Source organism: Melospiza melodia, chromosome 7, assembly GCF_035770615.1.
Source record: "Melospiza melodia melodia isolate bMelMel2 chromosome 7, bMelMel2.pri, whole genome shotgun sequence".
Lineage (NCBI taxonomy): Eukaryota > Metazoa > Chordata > Aves > Passeriformes > Passerellidae > Melospiza > Melospiza melodia.
In genome coordinates, this window is record NC_086200.1 from 30,305,144 (window position 1) to 30,325,939 (window position 20,796).

General features: G+C 50.7%; 1 protein-coding gene across 2 annotated transcripts in view; it reads right to left on the reverse strand.

Moving 5' to 3' along the window:
* Positions 1–20,156, reverse strand: part of KDM4B (lysine demethylase 4B) — a 71,359-nt gene extending 51,203 nt beyond the window's left edge. The window contains exons 1-5 of one of the 2 annotated variants that reach the window (XM_063161110.1): positions 20,089–20,156; positions 10,223–10,373; positions 8,704–8,879; positions 7,648–7,762; positions 6,269–6,462 (exon numbers count right to left, since the gene is read on the reverse strand). In XM_063161110.1, the coding sequence (XP_063017180.1) occupies positions 6,269–6,462; positions 7,648–7,762; positions 8,704–8,879; positions 10,223–10,363 (626 nt within the window). In that variant the 5' untranslated portion in view covers positions 10,364–10,373; positions 20,089–20,156. Of the gene's footprint in view, positions 1–6,268; positions 6,463–7,647; positions 7,763–8,703; positions 8,880–10,222; positions 10,667–20,088 lie in introns of those variants that run through there. The other variant, XM_063161111.1, reaches the window with a different exon arrangement.
* Positions 20,157–20,796: the final 640 nt, after the last annotated feature.

Below are 20,796 nucleotides of genomic sequence, written 5' to 3' on the forward strand. Positions count from 1 at the left end.
TCACCCCTCGACAATTTTCCCTGCTGAGTAAAGGAAAAAAAAAAAAAAAAATCCCCGCTGATTTCTGCCAACGTGTTAACAAAATGTGAATTAAGACAAAGCTCTGCAGCAGCAGTCCTGCTCCCTCCCAGCCCTCCCAAGCCCTGCTGCCAGCTCTGTGCCAAGCTGGAATCTGCAAGCTCCTTGTCCCACGGGCAGGCAGATCAGGCTGAAGGAGGGAGATGGAGCATGGAAGCACATCTCCCTCCCCTCCAGCCCCTGCTCTGCTCAAAAGCCTCTGTTATTAAACCAGTCTGTGATCCTGTCAGACTTGCATAGATCTTCATTTCAAACCAGGCCTGAGCTCTGAGCAGACACTTTGAGAAGGTAATGGTTGGAGCAAGAGCACTCCTGGATCAAAGAGCTGCTTCTCCCAGTGCAGCTGGGGCTGCTGGGCTGCAGCCACTGCAGGGACCACCCCAGGATGCTGCTGTGGCCCCAGACCAGCACCTCCTCCTGCTAAAACCATCCTGGAAAGTGCCAAGAGGAAGCACAGGTGGGAAGGGTCTCTCCTCTTTGCTGGCTCAGGTACAACAGATGAACACCAACCTCTACGATTTCTGATTTCAACCAACGGAACGGGCTCAGCAAAGATGGACATAAAATGCAGGGACTGAAAAGTGAAATGGCAGCAAAGCACAGAATAATTCCATGCCTTTTGCAGCAGGTTTGGGTGAAAATAAAAACCAAAGAGGGGAAGCACAAACAGCAGGGAGCTGAGTGAAAGGGGTGCTGAGGCTGAGATCTACCCGTCTGTGCCTCCTCAGACAAGTCCCACAGCAATTCCATCAATCCCCAGTCTGGCTTGACCTTCATTTTCTGGCATTTTCTCTCAGTTAGAAGAGGGTGAATGAAGAAAGGCAATACTTGAGCCCTAACTCCCCAAATCCTGTGCCTCCTCTGCGGCACAAAAATGACCTTTTAATAATCTGTCTACAACAGCCTAATGAAAGACCACAAAAACCTGAGTCTATTAAAAAGAGAAGTCTCCACTATTGCAGTTGCAGCACCTGATTGGGAAGATAATCCAAGGCAGAGCTGATTCAGGTGCTGCAGCACGTGGTGACCCCATGGATTCGAGAGCAAACCAGCAGTGAGCACTGTCCCCTTGCTGAGGGGACATCCCTCTCCCACAGCACCACCTCCAGGAAAAAGGGCTGGGGAGAGGGCTGGGAGTGCTTTGTGTTGATTAACTAATGACTGCAGCTTGCGGGGCTGGATTAATGACTCCCTGCTCTCAGTTATCAGGGAATTACAGGGGGATCCAGCTCTGCATCCCAACACATCCCTCCTCCCAAGCATCTCCAGCAAACCCACATGCACACGGATTCTCAGGGCAGAAAGAAAAGCAGATTTCACCTTCATTTTAGAAAAGTCAGGAGAGTGAAAAGCTGCTCTGCCTGGCCATACTTTATCTCACTTTCCTTTTATCCCTTTTAATGAATATCCCTGTTCTTTTCTCTCTCCCTTTTATCAACAGAAAAGGGTCTTGCTCTGCCAAATCTGCCTGAGAGCAAATGGTGTTGCAGTTAATCTATAAATCAACCATCACCATAAATTCTGCTCTTTCTCCATCCAAAACAGCAGAGCTGTAAAACAGATTACACAGGACAGCAGGGGCAGGAAGGAAATCTGGGAGCTGGGAGGAGCTGCCACCACAGCCAAATGGCCTTCCCTGCTTCTCCTTTCTCCCCACTCCACCCAAAAATACCCAAACCTCTGCTGCCAGGCCTGGGACACTTCTAGGAGCAAGGACACCTCACACACTTCCCATGGAAGATGATGCAGACCTTGGGGACTGAGGGAAGAAAGGGAATCCAGGAGAAAAAATTCTGCAGCCCAACACCAAGAAACAGGAAAAGCAAAACTCGGAAAAATAAAAATTCTCATGTGGAGCATCAGCTGTGAATCCCAGCTAAGGAGCCTCAGCATCTCCAGGGTGCAGGGGCTGGAGCAGGAGCAGAGCAGCACAGGGATGGTGAGAGGGTGAGGGGCAGCACCCTGTAAATGAACAGTTAAGCTCCATGACTGCTTTAGGTCATTTTCCTCCTCCAAGGCATTTTTCCAGGGATTAACATTTCCTGTCCTGAGGGGAGAGCACAGGACAACGAGTTCAGCACACAAAGCTGCAGCTCTTGCAGACCAGAGTGAGAAATAAACCCAGGGAGAAGCTGAGCTGCTGCTGCTCCAGGAGGGGCTCTCAGCCGGGGCCAGAGGGGCTCCTTTGGGAATCCCTCCCCAGGGAACAGCCAGTCCTGGCTGGGATCTCCCTCCCCTCACAGGCCTGTGGGAAGGGGAGCTTTCCCTGCTGACAAATGCATTAAACTGCAGGTGTACAAAAGAGCCACGGAACCCCTGACTGGTTTGGCTTGGAAGGGACCTTAAATCCCACCCAGTGCCACCCCTGCCATGGCAAGGACATTTTTCCGCTGTCCCAGGCTGCTCCAATTCCCATCCAGCCTGGCTTTGGCACTGCCAGGGATCCAGGGGCAGCCACAAGCAGGATTTGCCCTCCTTGGCTGGACTTGCCCTATGCAGGGAGCCTCTCTGGGAGGGGAGAAAGCAGAAATTCTTGGGGTAACTCCATGGACTCTCAGGTTTGCAGTCCTTTCACAAGACAGAATTCCAGAAGTGTTTCTGGGATGTAATTGTATCTGTGACCAGTGCTTCCAACTAATCATATTATTTTAAAGTTCCTTTGGTAATTTGTCCTTAATTCCACACAAACTGCTGTTCTGGCATAAAGTGTACTTTGTGATATCAAAGTCAAACAGATTAGGCATGATCCACTTCCAGCGAGGGAGTGTTTTGGAGAGGAGATGATATAACTTAAAAGCTAAAGCTGGCTCCCTGTTTTAATTAACGGGGATTAAACATCCATCATGATAAGGGAAAAGGGACATTTTATAAAAATCAATTACCTTCCTCAGTGTCAGTCTGCTTTAACACCTGTGGTTTCTGGGAGAAGGGAGAGTGTAAAACCCCACCAGCACCCAGGGAAGGTAAATTAAATACAGTTACTGTACAGTCAGTAAATTACATAAATACTGTTACTGTACAGCAGGACCACAAAATATCCAGGAAAAATAACTGTATCACCCAATCAGGTGGTACTGACAAAATAAAATGTTACACTCCCAAAGTGTATCAGGCAAATTCACAAAAACTCAGATTCAAAATTTCCTGCAGCACTTCCCCAGCCAGGAAGCCTCCAGGTGGGACTGCACATCTTTATGGAGATAAAAGTGCTGGTGGAACACCTCAGCATCTAAAAATATTCTTTTGGAACTGCAAAGGCTGAACCACATCCATTCCTCACTAAAATGCCATAATCACCATGAAGAATGAGGCCTGGCACTCAGCTTTGTTGCTTCTGTCATTATAAAATCAGTTTCTGCTCGCACCGTTTGACAATATGCTCAATTTTAGATCTCACACAGGAGTGTATGAGGTAATTATACACAATATGCATAACTGATACAGCAAAAATTCCCACCACCAGAGGTTTAATATGGGGCTGCAGAATTAAACACATTTCAGTTATTTCAAAAGTTTGAGACCGTGAAAAGGCGGCAATTAAATTCCTAATGCGAGAGGGACATTTTTGTGCAATTTGAGAGAAAAAGCGAGTGGAAGGCTGGATCTGGCAGCTCCTGCCTCAGGGGCTTCACATGAGGTTACACAAATGCTCCCAAGCCTGGGGTGCTGCACGGCAGTGCCCACACCTCCCATGCCTCCTGCTCCAGCTGTCAGCCTCAATTTCCAGCTGCAGCAGCAGCAGCACTGTGAGCAGGTGAGGAGCAGAGCCCGTGCCTGGGAACAGCACACCCACAGGGAAAATCCCTCTGGAAAGGAGGGTTCTGAGGGAAGCAGCTCCTTTCTCCCCTTCCCTGCAGAAGGCAGCAGGGCTGGTGGCTCCTCACCATTCCCACAGCCCCAGATAATTTATGGGAGGCACAAGGAAAGAGTTACGGCTTTTAACGAGCAATTTTGAAGCAGATACTACCAATGTACAGAGTCCTTGGTTCCACTGAATAAATATCTCTGACAGGCAAACAATAACTCTGCCTCTTATTTTAGAGCTCAACCCCAAACTGGTAGACTTTGTAACTCTCCACACTCCTGCTATTCCCTGAGGTGCTTCCAAGATGATCACTGTCAGAGCCACCGAGTCTATAAAAAGGATGAAGGAAGCTGGGAAATTTCCACAGAGGTGGTGCCAGCAAAACAGAAGGAACATTTCAGCCATCCCCAGCAAAGCCAGGCTGCAGCACTGCAATTCCAGCAGTGCAGTCCAACAGCTCCCCCAGCTGAGCCCTGCGACAGCTGCACTCACTCCCAGCGCAGCTCAGGTACCTGCAAAGTTCCAGATCTGCTCCAAGGGGATTCACATTTACGCTCTGCAGCCAGTGCTTGCTCGGAGGAGAGCTGGAGAACTCTTGAGAGGAGCTGTCATGGTGCAGAACAAGGAGTGGCTTGGCAAGTGGCAAACTGCTGCCTGATGCTCAAGGGAAGGGCAGGGAGGCCCTGCCAAACCAGCAGTGGCATCCTGTCACAATCCATCCCATCCTGTGTCACACACTGCCACCTACCCATGAAAACTGCACTGAAAGTCCTGCTGGGACTGTGCTGCTGGCCCTGAGCTCCTGCTGGAACTGTGCTGGTGGCCCTGAGCTCCTGCTGGGACTGTGCTGCTGGCCCTGAGCTCCTCATGGGACTGTGCTGCTGGCCCTGAGCTCCTCATGGGACTGTGCTGCTGGCCCTGAGCTCCTGCTGGAACTGTGCTGGTGGCCCTGAGCTCCTGCTGGGACTGTGCTGCTGGCCCTGAGCTCCTCATGGGACTGTGCTGCTGGCCCTGAGCTCCATGGCCAAAGGGTTTGAGGAGCTTCCCAAGGGCTGTGGCACCATCTGCTGGAGATGGCACCAGGAAAATGGGTTGGAATTAAGGGATTCTGGAGGAAGAACTGACAGGATGCAAACTGAATCATATTCTGAGCTGGAAACCCACAGGATCATCTGTCCAACCCCTAGCCCTGCACAGACACCCCAACAATCCCAGCCTGTCCCAGAGCAGTGCCCAAACACTCCTGGAGCTCTGGCAGCCTTGGGGCTGGGACCATTCCCTGGGATGAACCTTTCCCTGGGATCAGTCATAACCCAGAGCCACATTTCTGGAGCTCCACTTGTTTAACAGAGGTAGCACAAGAGATTCTGTAAAATCCCCCTGCAGCTGCCTTGGACAGCGAGCCCAAGGAGCAGGAATGTTGGGAAACAGATTTCATGATGTGTTGGGAAGGGTTTTAAACACTGCCATTGATGTTCCAGAGAGTCAGCCCCTCCCTGCACCCTTCCCAGGCCTGGAAAAGAGCACTGGAGCCATTCATTTACAGCCTCCTGGCTCCTGGGGGCTTTTATGTGCCACAGGCACCAAGGCCCAGAGCCCCCAGGGAGCCATAGCCCCGAGAGGTGGGAGGATGCTGCTGCCACTGCCAGGGCACGGTGACAGCACAGCCTCCCTGTGACATTTCTGCTCTCATTTGCACGCAAATGTCAATATTTATTAGTCACATCCAGATCTTCAGCAAAGCTCCCATGGGTTGTTGAGTCTCTGCACTTATACTTTTAAATTGCTTTAAAAAGAAGCATATTGGCTCTTGGTAACTTATTCCAGACTTCCTACATTCTTTATTTCATCCTTAACTATCTACTGCTTTTGTGGGAAGTGATTTCCAAGCAGTCTATGCATCAACAGTGTTGAAAAATGCTTTATCATCATGCCAAAAAATGACCATGGAAAAGTAACCTTTTCACTTAACTCGTCCCTGGAGCTGTGAACATATTTATGTATTTAAATAATGGAAATGTGAAAGTAACAGATGTTTCCTGCCTAGAGCAGAGAGCAAGAACAACAGTGCTTCATTATTGCAGTGCCTCTGAAGCATCCACACATTCCCATCCCCATTTGCTCTCCTGTGCATTCGCTTGCAAAAATCCCCAAGTGCTGAAATCTGGTTTTAATCGTGATGTCAACAAGTCTCCCTAATCCTGCTGAAAGTCAGGAATTAGGCCTCTGAGCAAGCCAGCATGAAAGAAAGTGAAATTGCTTTTAAATGTAAAGTAGGAGGGAAGAGGAGAGAAAAAATGGGAATTGAGAGATTAGGTAAACCTGATGGAATTTGGTAGAGCTGGGGAAAGGATGTTTTAGTGGTGCCCAAGAGCCCTCACTTACCAGGACTTGGGCTCCCCAAAATGCAAGTAGTTGATGCTGTAGAGATCCATGTCCTCTGTGTGCCAAGCAAAAGTTGTCTTCCACATGCCAAAGTAGAGGTAGGGAGTGTTCACCCCCTCGATGATGATGCCACACTCGTGCTCCACCATGTCCAGGAGGGTGTTCAGGTTGCCAATGTTCCACTCATCCACGTCCTGGAAGCCAACAGGAATGGTTTGTGCTGGGAACAGCAGGAGCAGGCACAGCCTCAGCTCCCTGCAGGGCCTGCACTAACTGACCCCCCTCTGCCCCCAGGAAGGTTCATTGGGTGCTCCAGCACTCTGCAGAGGCTCTCGCACTGAGCAATTAACTGTTCTGTGATGAACACAGCACACACTCAGGGTAAAACACACTCCTCTCAGATGTTCTCCTCCTAATCACAAACACCCCAGTGTGGCCAAAGGGGCAGAACCTTCTACCTCAGGCCAGAGCTTCAGGTGAAACCAGAAACCACCTGGGAACAGCTGTGCTGGTGCCTGGCTTGTGTCCCACCCTGATCCCAGCAAGGGAAGGATGTGACACTCCCACCAGACACCAAATCCTCTGCACCCCTGAGATGTGCATGGCTCTGAGCACCTCAGATATCTCTGCTTATTCTAATTAATCCCATATTAAACCTCGCTGATAATAAAAAGACACTCATGCATTCACACACAATCAGACAACACTCCAAAGAAAGCCACTTCCCACTCAAAAGAAAACTACAGAGGAAGAGATTTAAATTATCTGCCTAAAAAGAGTAAGAAGAGAGAAACCTTTATCATTTACAGAATTACTTGAAGCAGAGTATGAAATTTCACCATGGAAAAGCTTAAACAATTTGAATTGTAAAATAATTCAGTGTGCAGGTGCATTGTATCCTAATGGAGCTGCCTACAAGGAAAAGATCCAAATGCAAATAATTTAAAATCCAAATGTAAATAATTTAAAATCCAAATGCAAATTATTTATGTTAAGACTCGAAAAATATTTTTGATGTAGCACCATCTCCTTAAAATGCTGGTTATCTGTGGCTTTCTAAGGAGCTTCAGCAGAAATCTCCATTTTATTCCCTTAAAAAAGAAACAAAACTCAAGGTATAGACAATTTTTTGTCACAGTTTGCAAAAGAATTTGTTTAAATCACACTCTTCCTCATTTTTCTACTGAAAGTCAGCTTTTCACAGCTTCCACTGACTGTTATCCTAAATCTCAGGGGAAGTTTTGTAATGAGGGGAAAACCACAAAGGTATTGGGGGTTTTTTTTAGAGTGGCTACATCAGTGAAATTCTGAATTACCGCTCCTCAATGAGAAAAGTAAGTCAAAAAAAGGAAATAAATGAAGGAAAGCGCTGCACTTACTGCATCATACAGGGAGCCACTGATGTCAGCCCCATAGATGGGGGACACAAAGGTGAGATTCTTCCAGTACTTGCGCTCCAGGTCCTCAAAATCCTGGTGCCGAGGGGTGCAGTACCTGCCAGGGAACACAGGCATGGGAGCAGCTCTGAGGCTGTATTTCACCTTTAATTCACACCACTGCTGCCTCTCCACCTCTGCACAGCCCCTCTGGGGCAGGCTGGATGTGCAGCACGACATCCCCATCCCATGGAGACGTGAGGTGAGGTTATCCCACAGCCCTCAGGTGCCAGGAAAATGCCAAAGCTGATTATCCTGGAATGGTTTGGGTTAGAAGGACACTTAAATCCCACCCAGTGCCACCCTTGCCACGGCAGGGAGACCTCCCACTGTCCCAGGCTGCTCCAAGACCCAGTGTCCAGCCTGGCCTTGGGCACTGCCAGGATCCAGGGGCAGCCCCAGCTGCTCTGGGCACCCTGTGCCAGGGCCTGCCCACCCTCACAGCCAGGAATTCCTAATTCCCAATATCCCATCTCAATCCACCCTCCTTCAGCTTAAAGCCACGGCTGCATAATCTCAGTCCTGATTAAAACCCAGGGTCCTCCAGAACTGTGGAGCACTCCAGACTCTGGAACCAGGATGAGACTGCAGTGGCACATCCCAGCTGATGAAGTGCCCTGCAGAGCCCCCAGGCACTCTGGAAGACACTCATGTCACCAGTGTCAGCCCAAGCACCCCAAAGTATTTGCATTTCTACCCCAGCCATGGAACCCCTTTTCCAGAAGAGCCAAGAGATCTTTTGTTTGGTCCCAAGCCTTTCTTTTCAGAAAGATTCTCAGCCAAATGCTGACCCTGAACAATCCTTCTACACCAACTCTCAGAAAAAGCTCCAAGATACACCAAAACCCAAGCCACAAACTGGTCTGAGACTCAATAAAAGCAGTTTCCCCCCAAAATGCTCCACATTTAACATGGCTGCACTTTCTCATCAGCCAGTTTTGGGCAAGAAAAGCCTCCCAGGAGCTGCCCCACGCCCGTGTGGAGCCTGCAGGCACGCACTTCTCGCTGTTGGCCAGGCGCCGGTACTCGCCCACGGTCATGGGCTTCTTCTGGATGTTGTACTGGGTGAAGAGCCCTGACTGGCCCGTGACCACCTGCTGGATGGGGGCTGGGATCACCATGTCATCGATGTCATCGTAGGTGCGCCGTGGCTTCCACTCCTTGGGGGGGATCACCTGCAACGGGGACAGAAACATGGAAATGTCACAGACACTGCAGGGAACAAAACATGGAACTGTCACAGACACTGCAGCCCTGGCTTTGGGGACTTGTCAGCACTTGGGCCATGCCAGCACAGGCTGATGAGATCATTTGCTCTGACAAGGACTTGTTAGGAGTGGTGTTTAGCTGGCCTTAATAAAGCACAGTGGAGAAATAAAGCTGTTAGGCATGGAATAATTCTTATTTCTTTTAAAACACAGGTCAATTACTGGGTTTATTGCTGCTCTAAAGAGAGCTGGCTATTGATGAAGAGCTCTCCGTGGAATGTTTCCTTGTCCACTCAAGTGTACAAGCAATTACCTTCCAGGACTTTGCTAGGGAGATTATTTTAATAGAGCTTGTTGGTGACTTCCAGATATTGTAATTACTTTACTTGTAGGATTAATCTGAGCATTCCAGGTCAGCCAGCCCTGCCTCACCCAGCCCCTCACCTTGGCCAGCTCCTGCCCTCACCTTGCCCAGCCCTCAGCCACCCCCTCACATTGCCCAGCCCTCAGCCATTCCCTCACCTTGCCCAGCCCTGCCCCAGCCATCCCTTCACCTTGCCCATCCCCTTACCTTGGCCAGCTCCTTGCCCATCTCCTCACCTTGCCCAGCCCTCAGCTATCCTCTCATCTTGGCCATCCCCTCACCTTCCCAGCCCTCAGCCATCCTCTCACCTTGCCCAGCCCTGTCCCAGCCATCCCCTCACCTTGCCCAGCCCCTTGCCCATCCCTTCACCTTGCCCAGCCCCTTGCCTTGGCCAGCTCCTTGCCCATCTCCTCACCTTGCCCAGCCCTCAGCTATCCTCTCACCTTGGCCATCCCCTCACCTTGCCCAGCTCCTTGCCCATCCCCTCACCTTGCCCAGCCCTGTCCCAGCCATCCCCTCACCTTGCCCAGCCCCTTGCCCATCCCTTCACCTTGCCCAGCCCCTTACCTTGGCCAGCTCCTTGCCCATCTCCTCACCTTGCCCAGCCCTCAGCTATCCTCTCACCTTGCCCAGCCCCTCACCTTGCCCAGCTCCTTGCCCATCCCCTCACCTTGGCCAGCCCTCAGCCATCCCCTCACCTCAGCCATCCCCTCACCTTGCCCAGCCCTCAGCCATCCCCTCACCTTGCCCAGCCCTCAGCCATCCCCTCACCTTGCCCAGCCCTCAGCCATCCCCTCACCTTGCCCAGGCCTGCCCTTTTTCAGCCCTCACCTTGCCCAGCCCTCAGCCAGCCCCTTGCCCATCCCCTCACCGTGCCCATCGCCTCACCTTGCCCGGCCCCTTGCCCATGCCCTCACCTTGCCCGGCCCCTTGCCCATGCCCCCACCTTGGCCAGGCCTGCCCTGTGGGCTCCCTGGGACTCCATGAAGGCGATGAACCTCCCAAAGTCACGGAACTCCTCCAGCGAGGGCCGGAAGGTCATGATCTTACAGCCAGGGTTCTGCGGGCTGGGGTTTTCCGACCCCATAGCTCCAGTCCTGCACAGGGACACAGGGAGGAAAATAGACTGGTTAAACCCTTGGTTTCTAACCCCCAACTCTAAGGAGTTCCACAGAAAGCCTGCAGAGATTTTTCATTTCCTCCCTCGGCTCCCGCAAGGGGGAATTTCTAAGAGCGACCCTCTGACATGGACATGAGGAGCTCCCAGCCAAAAATCCACTTAGTCAGGAACTCCTGACACCAGGATCACCCGAGAGCCGGCCAGGGGCTAAATATAAACCACATCTGCCCCCAGTTCAGCACAGAAAGTGGTGCCACAAAAATAACAACTCCTCACCACCCTCAGCTCTGTCACTGTGCACAACTTGCCACCACGCAAGTTTTCCACCAAAATGCTTCACCATTTTCTGTTTAGTTCCAAACCCAACAGCTTTCCAAAATTTGGGGTTTTTTCATGTGCCAGACAACACTAAAAATTATAAAATTAAGGTTTTGGTTTTTTTTTAATGTAGCTTCATTACACTTTGTCTTTGCAATGTACATAAACAGAACAAAGTGTCAGGCAAGTCTTACAAGAAATACAGACACACAATTCCAAACATTCAAAACAAACTCTCAAACCATTCAGGATGAAATAATGATTTTTTAAAACAGACTTTTTAAAGGTTATGCTGGAAATCTGTAAGGGAAATAAAAGGTTTTAGTGGCGTTTCAGCCGCAAATATCCCCAGGAAGGAATTCTCCATGAGGAGGAGCTGCAGCAGCTCCACACTCTGAGCACTCACGAGGTGGCAGTGCTGGGCTGTGGAGGATGAACTGCAGGGAAACAGCTCCTGCCAGGCTTTCACACGGAAAAAAAAGCATTTAAAGTGTGTTTAAACTGATTTCAGAGCAGCCAAGAAGTATTGCAGATGCTCCTGGAAGTAGTCACAGTGTTAGGAAAACACAAAATGAAGCAGGGAGCACTCCCAGCTCTGTGTTTGAATGGGTGAGTGTGGCACAGAACTCAACCCAGAGACAACCAGTGCTCCCAGCTCTGGAATTAAAACCACCTAAAATGGGCAGACTCCACACCCAGGGCACCAAAGTTTCATTTTAACTGGGTAAAACTTTTTATTTCAAAGGCACATGAACAGTTTTCAGTGAAATTTTAGAAGCCAGAAAATATTAGAATTTTACACAGTAACTTTTATGCAAATTTGCTTCAAAACAAGGATCTGCAAGTCTTATGTCCTTCCCCAAGGAGTCTTTAAAGGAATTTTATGCATAAAATCACAGTTTCTCACAGGCAGAAAAGCCTTTCCCAAGCCAGGAGCCAGGGATGCAGAACCCAGTCCAGAACAAAATCAAATTATGAATCCCAGTATTGCAGGAAATCCCAGCACAAAACCAATTGAGGGAGAAAAATACCATTTCACCCCATTCACCCCAAGATACTTCACTGCTCATCTCCAACAGGAATTGCTGGAAACAAACGGGCCATTTAAACAACCCCTCCATCTTCAGGGTGGCCCTGCCCAGGGAGATTCCCAACCTTGCCAAACAAGGAACAAAAATCGCCTTTTTTTTGAGAACAAAACCTGCTGTTTCAGGGTCAGCACTGGAGGAGAAGCAGCAGATTGATCCCTGCCCATGGGGAGCCCTTCCTGCACAAATGTTTTTGCAGGAACACAAGGAGGAAATCCCTGGGATGAGCCAGGGGAGCTGGGGACCCATCTGCCAGGGGTTTGCTCAAATCCCCCAGGAAAACAGGGCTGAGCTGGAGGAAAAGGGGCTGCAGGGGAGTGGGGCAGGGACAGAAACCCCCCCAAATCCTGCCACAGCCTCCTGGGAACGCTGGGGCTATTTTTGGGCAGGGTCTGGAGACGGCAGGGGCCGAGGGGAGCGGGGAGCTGGAGCAGGAGCTGGCTCAGGAGTGAATTCCATCCTGAGCAGGAGCCCTGCCAGCACCATCTGCTCCACAGAGGCTTCCCAGCTCTGCAGCTTTACCCACAGCCAGGGCAAAACAAACAGGCTCGATCCCATCCTTCCCTCGAGATTCTCTCACGAAATTCCAGTTTTCAGTCGATAAACTCAGAGCAAAGAGCGGAAATAACGTGTTCCTGTAAGGAAGGGAGATCAAAAACTGCTTCATGCAAAGGTTAATCAATTAATTAAAGGATAAAACTACTTCCTGCAAAGCTTAATTAATTAATTAAAAGGTTCTACTGCCTCAGTACAAGCAGCATCACCTGGCACCCTGGAATTCTTTAGTCCCGACACAGCAAAACACAGGATATTTCCACATGCAGTCCCATCCAAAGAACATTCCAACACCCACCCTCGATAATGTACATTGAGCTAATCAAACCAATTAAGCTATTACAATAAAATGGCCACAGAGCTCATGGGAAGGGGGGAATCAGGTCCATGAGCTCAGTGACATGTGGGAGCTTCCCCCACCAGCCCCAGGGAGCTGGGAACACCCAGGGCCAGGGAAAGCAGGGGGAGAGGAGAATTTCTGTCCCAAGTGCTTCCCACGTGGAATTGTTTTGGGAAAGCAGTGCCAGGACTCGTGGTCATCTCCACTCAGGATTTGTGGTCATCTCCATCTCAGGATTTGTGGCCACCAGGGCCTGTGGTCACCTCCATCCCAGAATTTGTGGCCACCAGGACTCCCGGCCAGCTCTGTCCCAGCTCCTGGGATCACACAGAACACACAGCAGGACAGGGCTGCAGCTTCCTCTGGGATTTTCAGGAGATGGCCCCAATTAAGCAGTGCCCTAAGGAGCTGCCAGCATCCCTGGAAGGTTCCAGAGCAGAATCTGACTGTTCTGAGCACACTGAGAGCCCTCCCAGCCCCAGCGGGGCTGCAGGTGAGGGCCAGGTGGGAACAAACCCTTCTCTGAGTACTGACAAGGAGGATTCTGCACTCGGAGCCCCCACCAGCTCCTGAAAAGAGGAGTGAAGGTATTTGTCTCAGCTGGATACGTTCTGTTTCTTTGTGAGACACTAACAACCTGAAATATTATGAAAACCTTCTCATTTTCAACCATTGTGAGGAAGCACAAAAACTTGTCTCCAGAGGGACGATCTCGGCGCACACAAAGAACTGAGTTTTAATTTCAATGGCTTTTACTTTTCAACGAGACGTTTCCCTTCCAAAACTGATGTGAACCGAGGCACTTTTGTGACTGAAATCCTGCACCTGTGGACTGAAATCTTTGCACAGCACAGAAAAAGTCCAGCTGAGATCAAGGATTGCTACAGGACTGACAGACTGGGAATCCTTGCTCCACGAAAAGGACTGGGATTTCTGAGCAGCTCCTGCTGCTGCCCCACTGCTGATCTCCTTCCCCTCTACTCCCAAGAATCACATTCCAGCATTTGGACAAACAAAATGTAAATTTTTAAATGCGAAGTTTGCTGTTGCTCAGCCCAGTTTTAAACAACTGTGCAATTACAGCAAGGATTTAAACTAACACCTTTCCCCCAAAAATATTTATAGATAGATAAATATTTATAGATGATATAAATATATATTATATATATAATATTATATTATTATATAATATAAACATATTATTACATTGTTATAGATATAATATTTATAGATTCAGTTCATCACATTTTTAACATTTAAATTGCTTTGAGTTCTGTATATCCTCCATATAGGCTAAGTTGTTTTAAACAACTGTGCAATTACAGCAAGGATTTAAACTAACACCTTTCCCCAAAAAATATTTATAGATAGATAAATATTTATAGATTATATAAATATATTATTATATATATAATATTATATTATTATATAATATAAATATATTATTATAGATATAATATTTATAGATTCAGTTAATCACATTTTTAACATTCAAATTGCTTTGAGTTTTGTATATCCCCCATAAAGGTTAAGTAAACACAACAGAGGAAATATTTGGGAAAGAGGAACAGAGACAACATTCCCACCCAGCACAGGGATGAAGATCTACAGTGCTTGGGGTTTGACAAATTGAGAGTTATTTTCTATTAAATTTTACACTCCACAAGACTCCTCCACAATTCCAGATCCTCCTGTACTTGAAATCAAGCAGCATATGTAGCTCATTAAGGGAAAACAAAATTTTCCCCCAAAACACCCTCTTTGCTGTACAAGTGCACAGTTACTCACACACTTCTCTAGCAACAAAATTATTTAGTCACAAACTGTATTTAAAAGGGAAAAAAAAAAAGTGGTTACATTTAGGAGCAATAAATCTGGATGACTTTAAAACAGTTGATTATTGCCTGAGGCAAGGTAGCTAACATGTAATGGTTATTTCTGACTAAATCCAGATCAGAACCTCAAAAACTCAACAGTTTGACTGAACAGACAAGATAAAGTCACCCCAAAACCACAGAAATCAGTTCACAAAGCAGCGCTGAGGCCCAGCCTTCCCAAGGACTGCGGGAGGCTCAGTTTGCTGCATGGCCCCAGTTATCTCTGCTGCATTTATTGTCTCCACTGCTTCAGGAGTCTCTAAAAGCAACTTCAACCGGTGTTATAAAAGGCACTTCACATGGGCTGAGCCGTGCAATCTGAACGGGAATCCCAAGTTTTAACCCATGGCACCTCAACCCAAGGCAGCAGCACTGCAAGTGTTAAAATAAACTATCCCACAGTGCTTATTCCTACAGGAAAGGACATCAGAACCCTGCAGAGCAAGCAGGAGCCTCGATTACTTGTCACAGCTTAGGGGCAGAGCCATTTGCTACCACGGCTTAATTAAGGTGCTTATTTTCATTTATATTTTCATCGGTCAATCACTCTCCTGTATAAATGAGGCAGCTCCTCAGTGTTTATTCCTACAGGAAAGGACATCAGAACCTTGCAGAGCAAGCAGGAGCCTCGATCACTGCAGAGCTTTGCCCAAAAGGTGATTCCTGCATCAGAAAACACCTTAATAAGGACCAATTTCCAGTTTTCCTCCCACAACCCTGCCAGAACAGAAAGCCTGGAGTTCTCAGCAACTTCCCTAAGCTCCTTTAGATTTTTACAACAAAAAGCCCTCAACAAATGGGGCTGTCAGCGGCGTTTTTAACCACCCTGCCCATACAAAAGGAAGCCCTGGGCTGGTTTTGTGCCCGAGGCAATGCCCGGGCGGGGTGTGACACACTGACCCACTTCCAGCTGCCGCCACGTCCCGGGAACGCCCCGGAGCTCGGGCAGGGCAGCAGCGAGCCTGGCACGGCCCTGCAGAACCGCAGCGAGCTTGGAAAGGTACCCCCAGATACCCCCAGGTACCCCAGCCTGGCACGGCCCTGCAGAACCCCAGGTCACCTGGACAGGTACCCCAGGAACCCCCAGGAACCCCAGACCACCATGGCCCTGCAAAACCTCAGCTCACCTGGACAGGTAGCCCCAAAAACCCCCAGGTATCCCCAGAAATCTCGGCCCAGCATGGTCCTGAAGATCCCCATCCCACCTGGACAGGTACCCCCAAATACCCCCAGAAACCTCAGCCCAGCACAGCCCTGCAGAACTGCTGCTCACCTGGACAGGTACCCCCAGGTATCCCCAGAAACCCCCAGAAACCCCAGGCCTTCCCCAGCTCACCTGGACAGGTACCCCAAGGAACTCCAGTCCCTTTCCTGGCTCACCTGCCCAGGAACCTCAGCCCTGCAGAGCCCCAGCTCACCTGGAAAGGTACCCCAGGTACCCCCAAGTACCCCCAGGTACCCCAGCCCTTTCCTGGCTCACCTGCCCAGGAACCCCCAGGTCCCTCATTCCCCCCCAGGCTTCTCCCAGCCCGCACCCATCTCGCGCCTCTCAGCCAAACCCGCAGCTCCAGGAGTGACAATTTAAAGCCTGAATTAACCCCAGAGCGTGGAGGTGAAATGAGACAATTTGGATCTCTCCCAGCTCTGCTTTATCCAGGTCTCTCTGGATGGAAGCTGCAGCTCCAAACTCGACACACCCCGCCCGGGTAAAGCTGTGCTGCTTGTTCTGCCAACTGAGATCAAATGTGGGAAACTCCACAAAAACTTCTTATCTGCACCCAACCCTCACCAAAGGCCTCTCCACTGCCCTGGGCTGCAGCCAAAATTGTGAAGGAATATCAGAAAGCCTCAGAAATCACCTCAGCCCCCCACCAACCTCCAACATCCACTTCTTGGGCCATATTCAAAAGCAGGATTTCTAGGAGATTTAGGAACAAAAGGGCAATCCTGTGCTCTCTGAGGATCTGGGAGCTGTGGCTTGTTCATGAGCCTTATAAAACATAAAAATAACGAAGCTTCAGGTCACTTCTGCCAGGAGTGAGGCACACCCAGCCCAAGGAAGGGCAGAAGACCAAAGTGTCCTCCTGTGTAATCCAGTGAGAGCATGGCTGAGGAGCTGCCTCATTTACACAGGAGAGTGAAAATGAAAATATAAATGAAAATATAAATGAAAATATAAATGAAAATATAAATGAAAATATAAATGAAAATATAAATGAAAATATAAATGAAAATATAAATGAAAATATAAATGAAAATAAGCACCTTCATTAAGCCATGGTAGCAAATGGCTCTACCCCTAAGCTGTGACAAGACAGAACATATTTGGTCCAGAACAAAGGTTAAAAAGAGAAAATCTTATTAAGCAACAACCAGTTTAGTGGAGAGCACTGAAGAGGGAGGAACACCTTTCTCATATCCCACAGCGATAAGTCATTAATATCCCCCAGCCTGTGGGAAGTGACAGGATTCCTGCCAACATTCTGCAGCATCCAGGATTTCAGCCGCTACTGCAAACGGACAAACCGCCTTGAATTCCTCACCAGATGACAAATAATTCCTTCCAGCAGCCCCGGAGGATCCCAGTGACATCCAAAGCCATTAAGCGAATCCCTCACTTGTGTGACACATTTAGCTGCCATCCATCTTCGCTATTAACAGATGCTCCGGCAAAGGAACGTAGGGCAGCACAGGCTCCGCAAACCCTTCCCCACAGCACAGCCTGAGCCTGGGTGAGTCAGGAAGGGGAAATCCACCAGTTCTGATTCCTCCTGACTGCCCAGAACTCATTGAAACACCAAGTTTCTCCTGACTGCCAAGAGCTTTCCCTCCCCTGCTGCCTGGCTGGCTCACAATGATTATTTCTGCTCTCAGGTGCATTGCCTGCTCTCAAAAATGAGATTTAAACTTGCAAGGTGAATCAGAGGCTCCTGATGCTGACACTGTTTGCTGGACGTCCCAGGAGGAAATAAAACACAACCCTGCATAAACGTGAAATCGTCCCAGAGCCCTTCCAGCAGGGCTGGCCAAACTGGTTCTCCCAACTCACAGCAAATTTCTTACGACCTTTTATATGGAAATAGCTCCGCGTTTTCAGGAGCTGTCTGTATTTTGGGTGATCCAAAACACCTGCAGAGCTGTGAAACTCCCACTTGAGCCTAATCTTTCCTTGGTGCATGGCAGGAGTTGAGAACAGCTCCCAGCGAGAGCAGCAGTGTCCCCACAGCTCAGGTGAGCCCTTCCCATGACCAATGGCCAGGATTATCTACAGCAAACGGCTGGGAAAGCGAATTTTGCTCCTGACTTCCCATCAAACGCTCAATTTTTTAACTTATAAAAGCCCACGTTCATCCTAAAGCCAAACTTGGAACGTGACCTGTATACTTTGAGTCTTTACCAAAGTGCTCTGACTTACTGACAAAACTGACTCCTTCTATATATATATTTTTTTATATATATAAATATATTTTATGTCCTTTTGTATATATATTAATATATTACATATTTCATACATCATGTTTATATATAGGACCATATATATATATATATATATATATATATACACTTATACACTATATATATATATACACACTTATACACTATATATATATATATACACTTATACACTATATATATATATATGTATATATATACACTTTTATATATATATATATATATATATATATATATATATATACACACACACTTTTTTGTTTTTCCGGTCCCACTGGGCCAGTCAAGGCATTTGTCTCTTTCCAATCAGCACAAAAAGAACAATCCACCACGTAGGGTTAGACAGAATTTTCCTGTCAAAAGATGCTCCAGTGAATGTCTCATCCACGAACATCAGCTCTGGAACAAGGAATCACTTTATATCCACCTACACCTCCTTTGCATGGGAGGAACTCCTGCCTGTCATGAGGCAGGAACAGCCGTGGATTCCTTCAGGATTCCTTGAAGATCCCTTCAGGATTCCTTCAGGATCCTTCTGGCACTGCAGGAGTTGGTCGGCCCGCCCCAACTTCCTTCTCTTGTTACAGGGAAGCCCAAGCTGTCACTGAGCAATTCCTGGGGCCTCCAACAGTTACTTGATGTCATTGCTAAAATGTAACTGTGAGTTTGGCATTCTAGGCCTGAGGTTTCCCCGACTCTGTGAATTTCAGTGAAACCGGAAAAGGAAAGTGACGAGAAAAAAGCAAAAGTTCCCGGGAAATAAGCAATGTTGTGGGTGAAACGCTATCAGGTTTCAGTCAATTTTAAAATTGGCTCTTTTGGGTTAAAGGAAACTTTGTTTTGGGAGGGTCATGCTTGCCCTAACAGAGATTTCCTCTGGCCCAAACGAGTTACAGAGCACAGATGCAGCGTCCCAGGGCAGAGCAGCAGCTCCATCCCAAGGCACAGGGAGCAGGGATGAAATGGATCCTCACTGGTGCCCTCATTCCTCAGCACACAGGGGCCCAAAGCTGCCTCTCTGCAACACCCCTGGCTCCTCAACACCTTCAAAACCACCCAGGAAAGCCAAGAACACCTTTGGGTGAATCCCAGAATGTCCCAAACTGGGAGGGACTCACAGGAGAACGCAGCGCAGCCCCTGGTCCTGCACAGACCCCCAACAATCCCACCCTGGGCAGGGCCGGGACCATTCCCTGGGGAACCTGGCAGTGCCCAGCACCTTGGGCAGTGCCCAGCACCATTCCCTGAGCCCCATGCCAAGCCCTGGCACCGCTCCAGCCCCTCCCGGGCTCCTGTCCCCGCTGGGTTTCCTGAAGGGTTCCCCATCCCCTCCATCCCCTCCATCCCCTCCGCTGCGCACCCAGGAGCGGCTGGGCCGGGGCGGGCACACGAACCCCGCAGCTCCCGAGGGTCCCGGGCTGCGCCCGGGGACAGCGGGGCTGTGCGGGTCACACCGAGGAACTGACAGAGGAATTGACAGAGGAATTATAGAGAAATTGACGGAGGAATTGACAGAGGAACGGAGGAATTGACAGAGGAATTGACAGGAACGGGAGAGAAGCGCCGCGGCCGGGCCCAGGCTCTGACAGTGCCGGAGGAGGGAAGCGCCGACAGAACAGCCCAGCCCCGGCCGCTGTCACCTTCCTGCCCCCGGTTTTCCCAGCACCGAATCACGGAGCCAGCGGCGGCTCCTGCTCGCCCCCAGCCCCCGGGATCGCCATTGATCCCCGTGCGCGGCCCGAACCCCGCGGGCGATGAATCCCCGCGGGCAGCCCCGGCTCGGGGCACCGGGACCCCGGGGGTGCCACCCACACAAAGCGCGGCGGGGCCGGTGCGGGCCCGTCCGGGCCGGCTGCGGGGGAGGCCGCGCGGGGGCCGCGGGCCCGGAAGGGAGCGGCGGGGACGGGGCCGCGCCGGGAGCGGCGGGGCCGGGGCCGGGGCCGGGAGCGGCGGCGGGCCCGGCGGCGCGGGGGGCGCAGCGCGGGTGGCGGGGTGCGGGCCCGCTCGGGCCAGGGCCGGTGGCGGTGCCGGTGGCGGGGCGGGGGCGCGGTCCGGCCGTACCTGCGCGCGGGGCCCTCGGCGGCGCGGGGGGCGCAGCGAAGGGGGGGCGCCCAGGCGAGCGCAGCGCCCCGCGGCCACCACCTGCGCCCGCCTCCCCGCCGCGCCTATTGGCCGCGGGCGGCACCGCCCTCGCGCCCATTGGCCGCGCCGCCGGTGACGGACAGCGGGTCCAGCCAGTGGTGAGCCCGATCGCCGAATAACAAGGCAAGCGCGGGCGTTGATTGGTCGGCGGCGCGGAGCGACGGTCCGCCCACCGACGGGCGGGGCAGCAGGGAGCGCTCCCGTCACTCACGCGCTTTCCGCCAATCGCAGGCCGCCTTCTGCGGCCGGCGGCCCGCCCCCCAGCGTCAATTGGACGAGTCAGAAGCCGGGCGGGCGCTGATTGGCGGCGCGAGGTGCCCGTCAGGCGCGGGGCGGGGCGGTGAGGACGTGAGGAGCCGCACAGCGCGGGGCGGGGGCGCTGCGGCCGCGCTGCGCCAATGGGGGAGCGGCGAGCGCGCGCGCCCCCGCGCGGCCGGGCGGGGAACGGCGGGGACTGAGGGGGACACAGCGGGGACAGCGGGGGGGGACATCGGGGATTAACGGGGAGACAAGCAGGGATTGAGGGGGACAGCGGGAATTGGGGACCGGCACTGACCGGGGGGTCCCGGGACCACCGGTGCCCATCCCCGCCGCTCCCGGGCAGAGCCGAGGCTCGGCCGGCGCTGC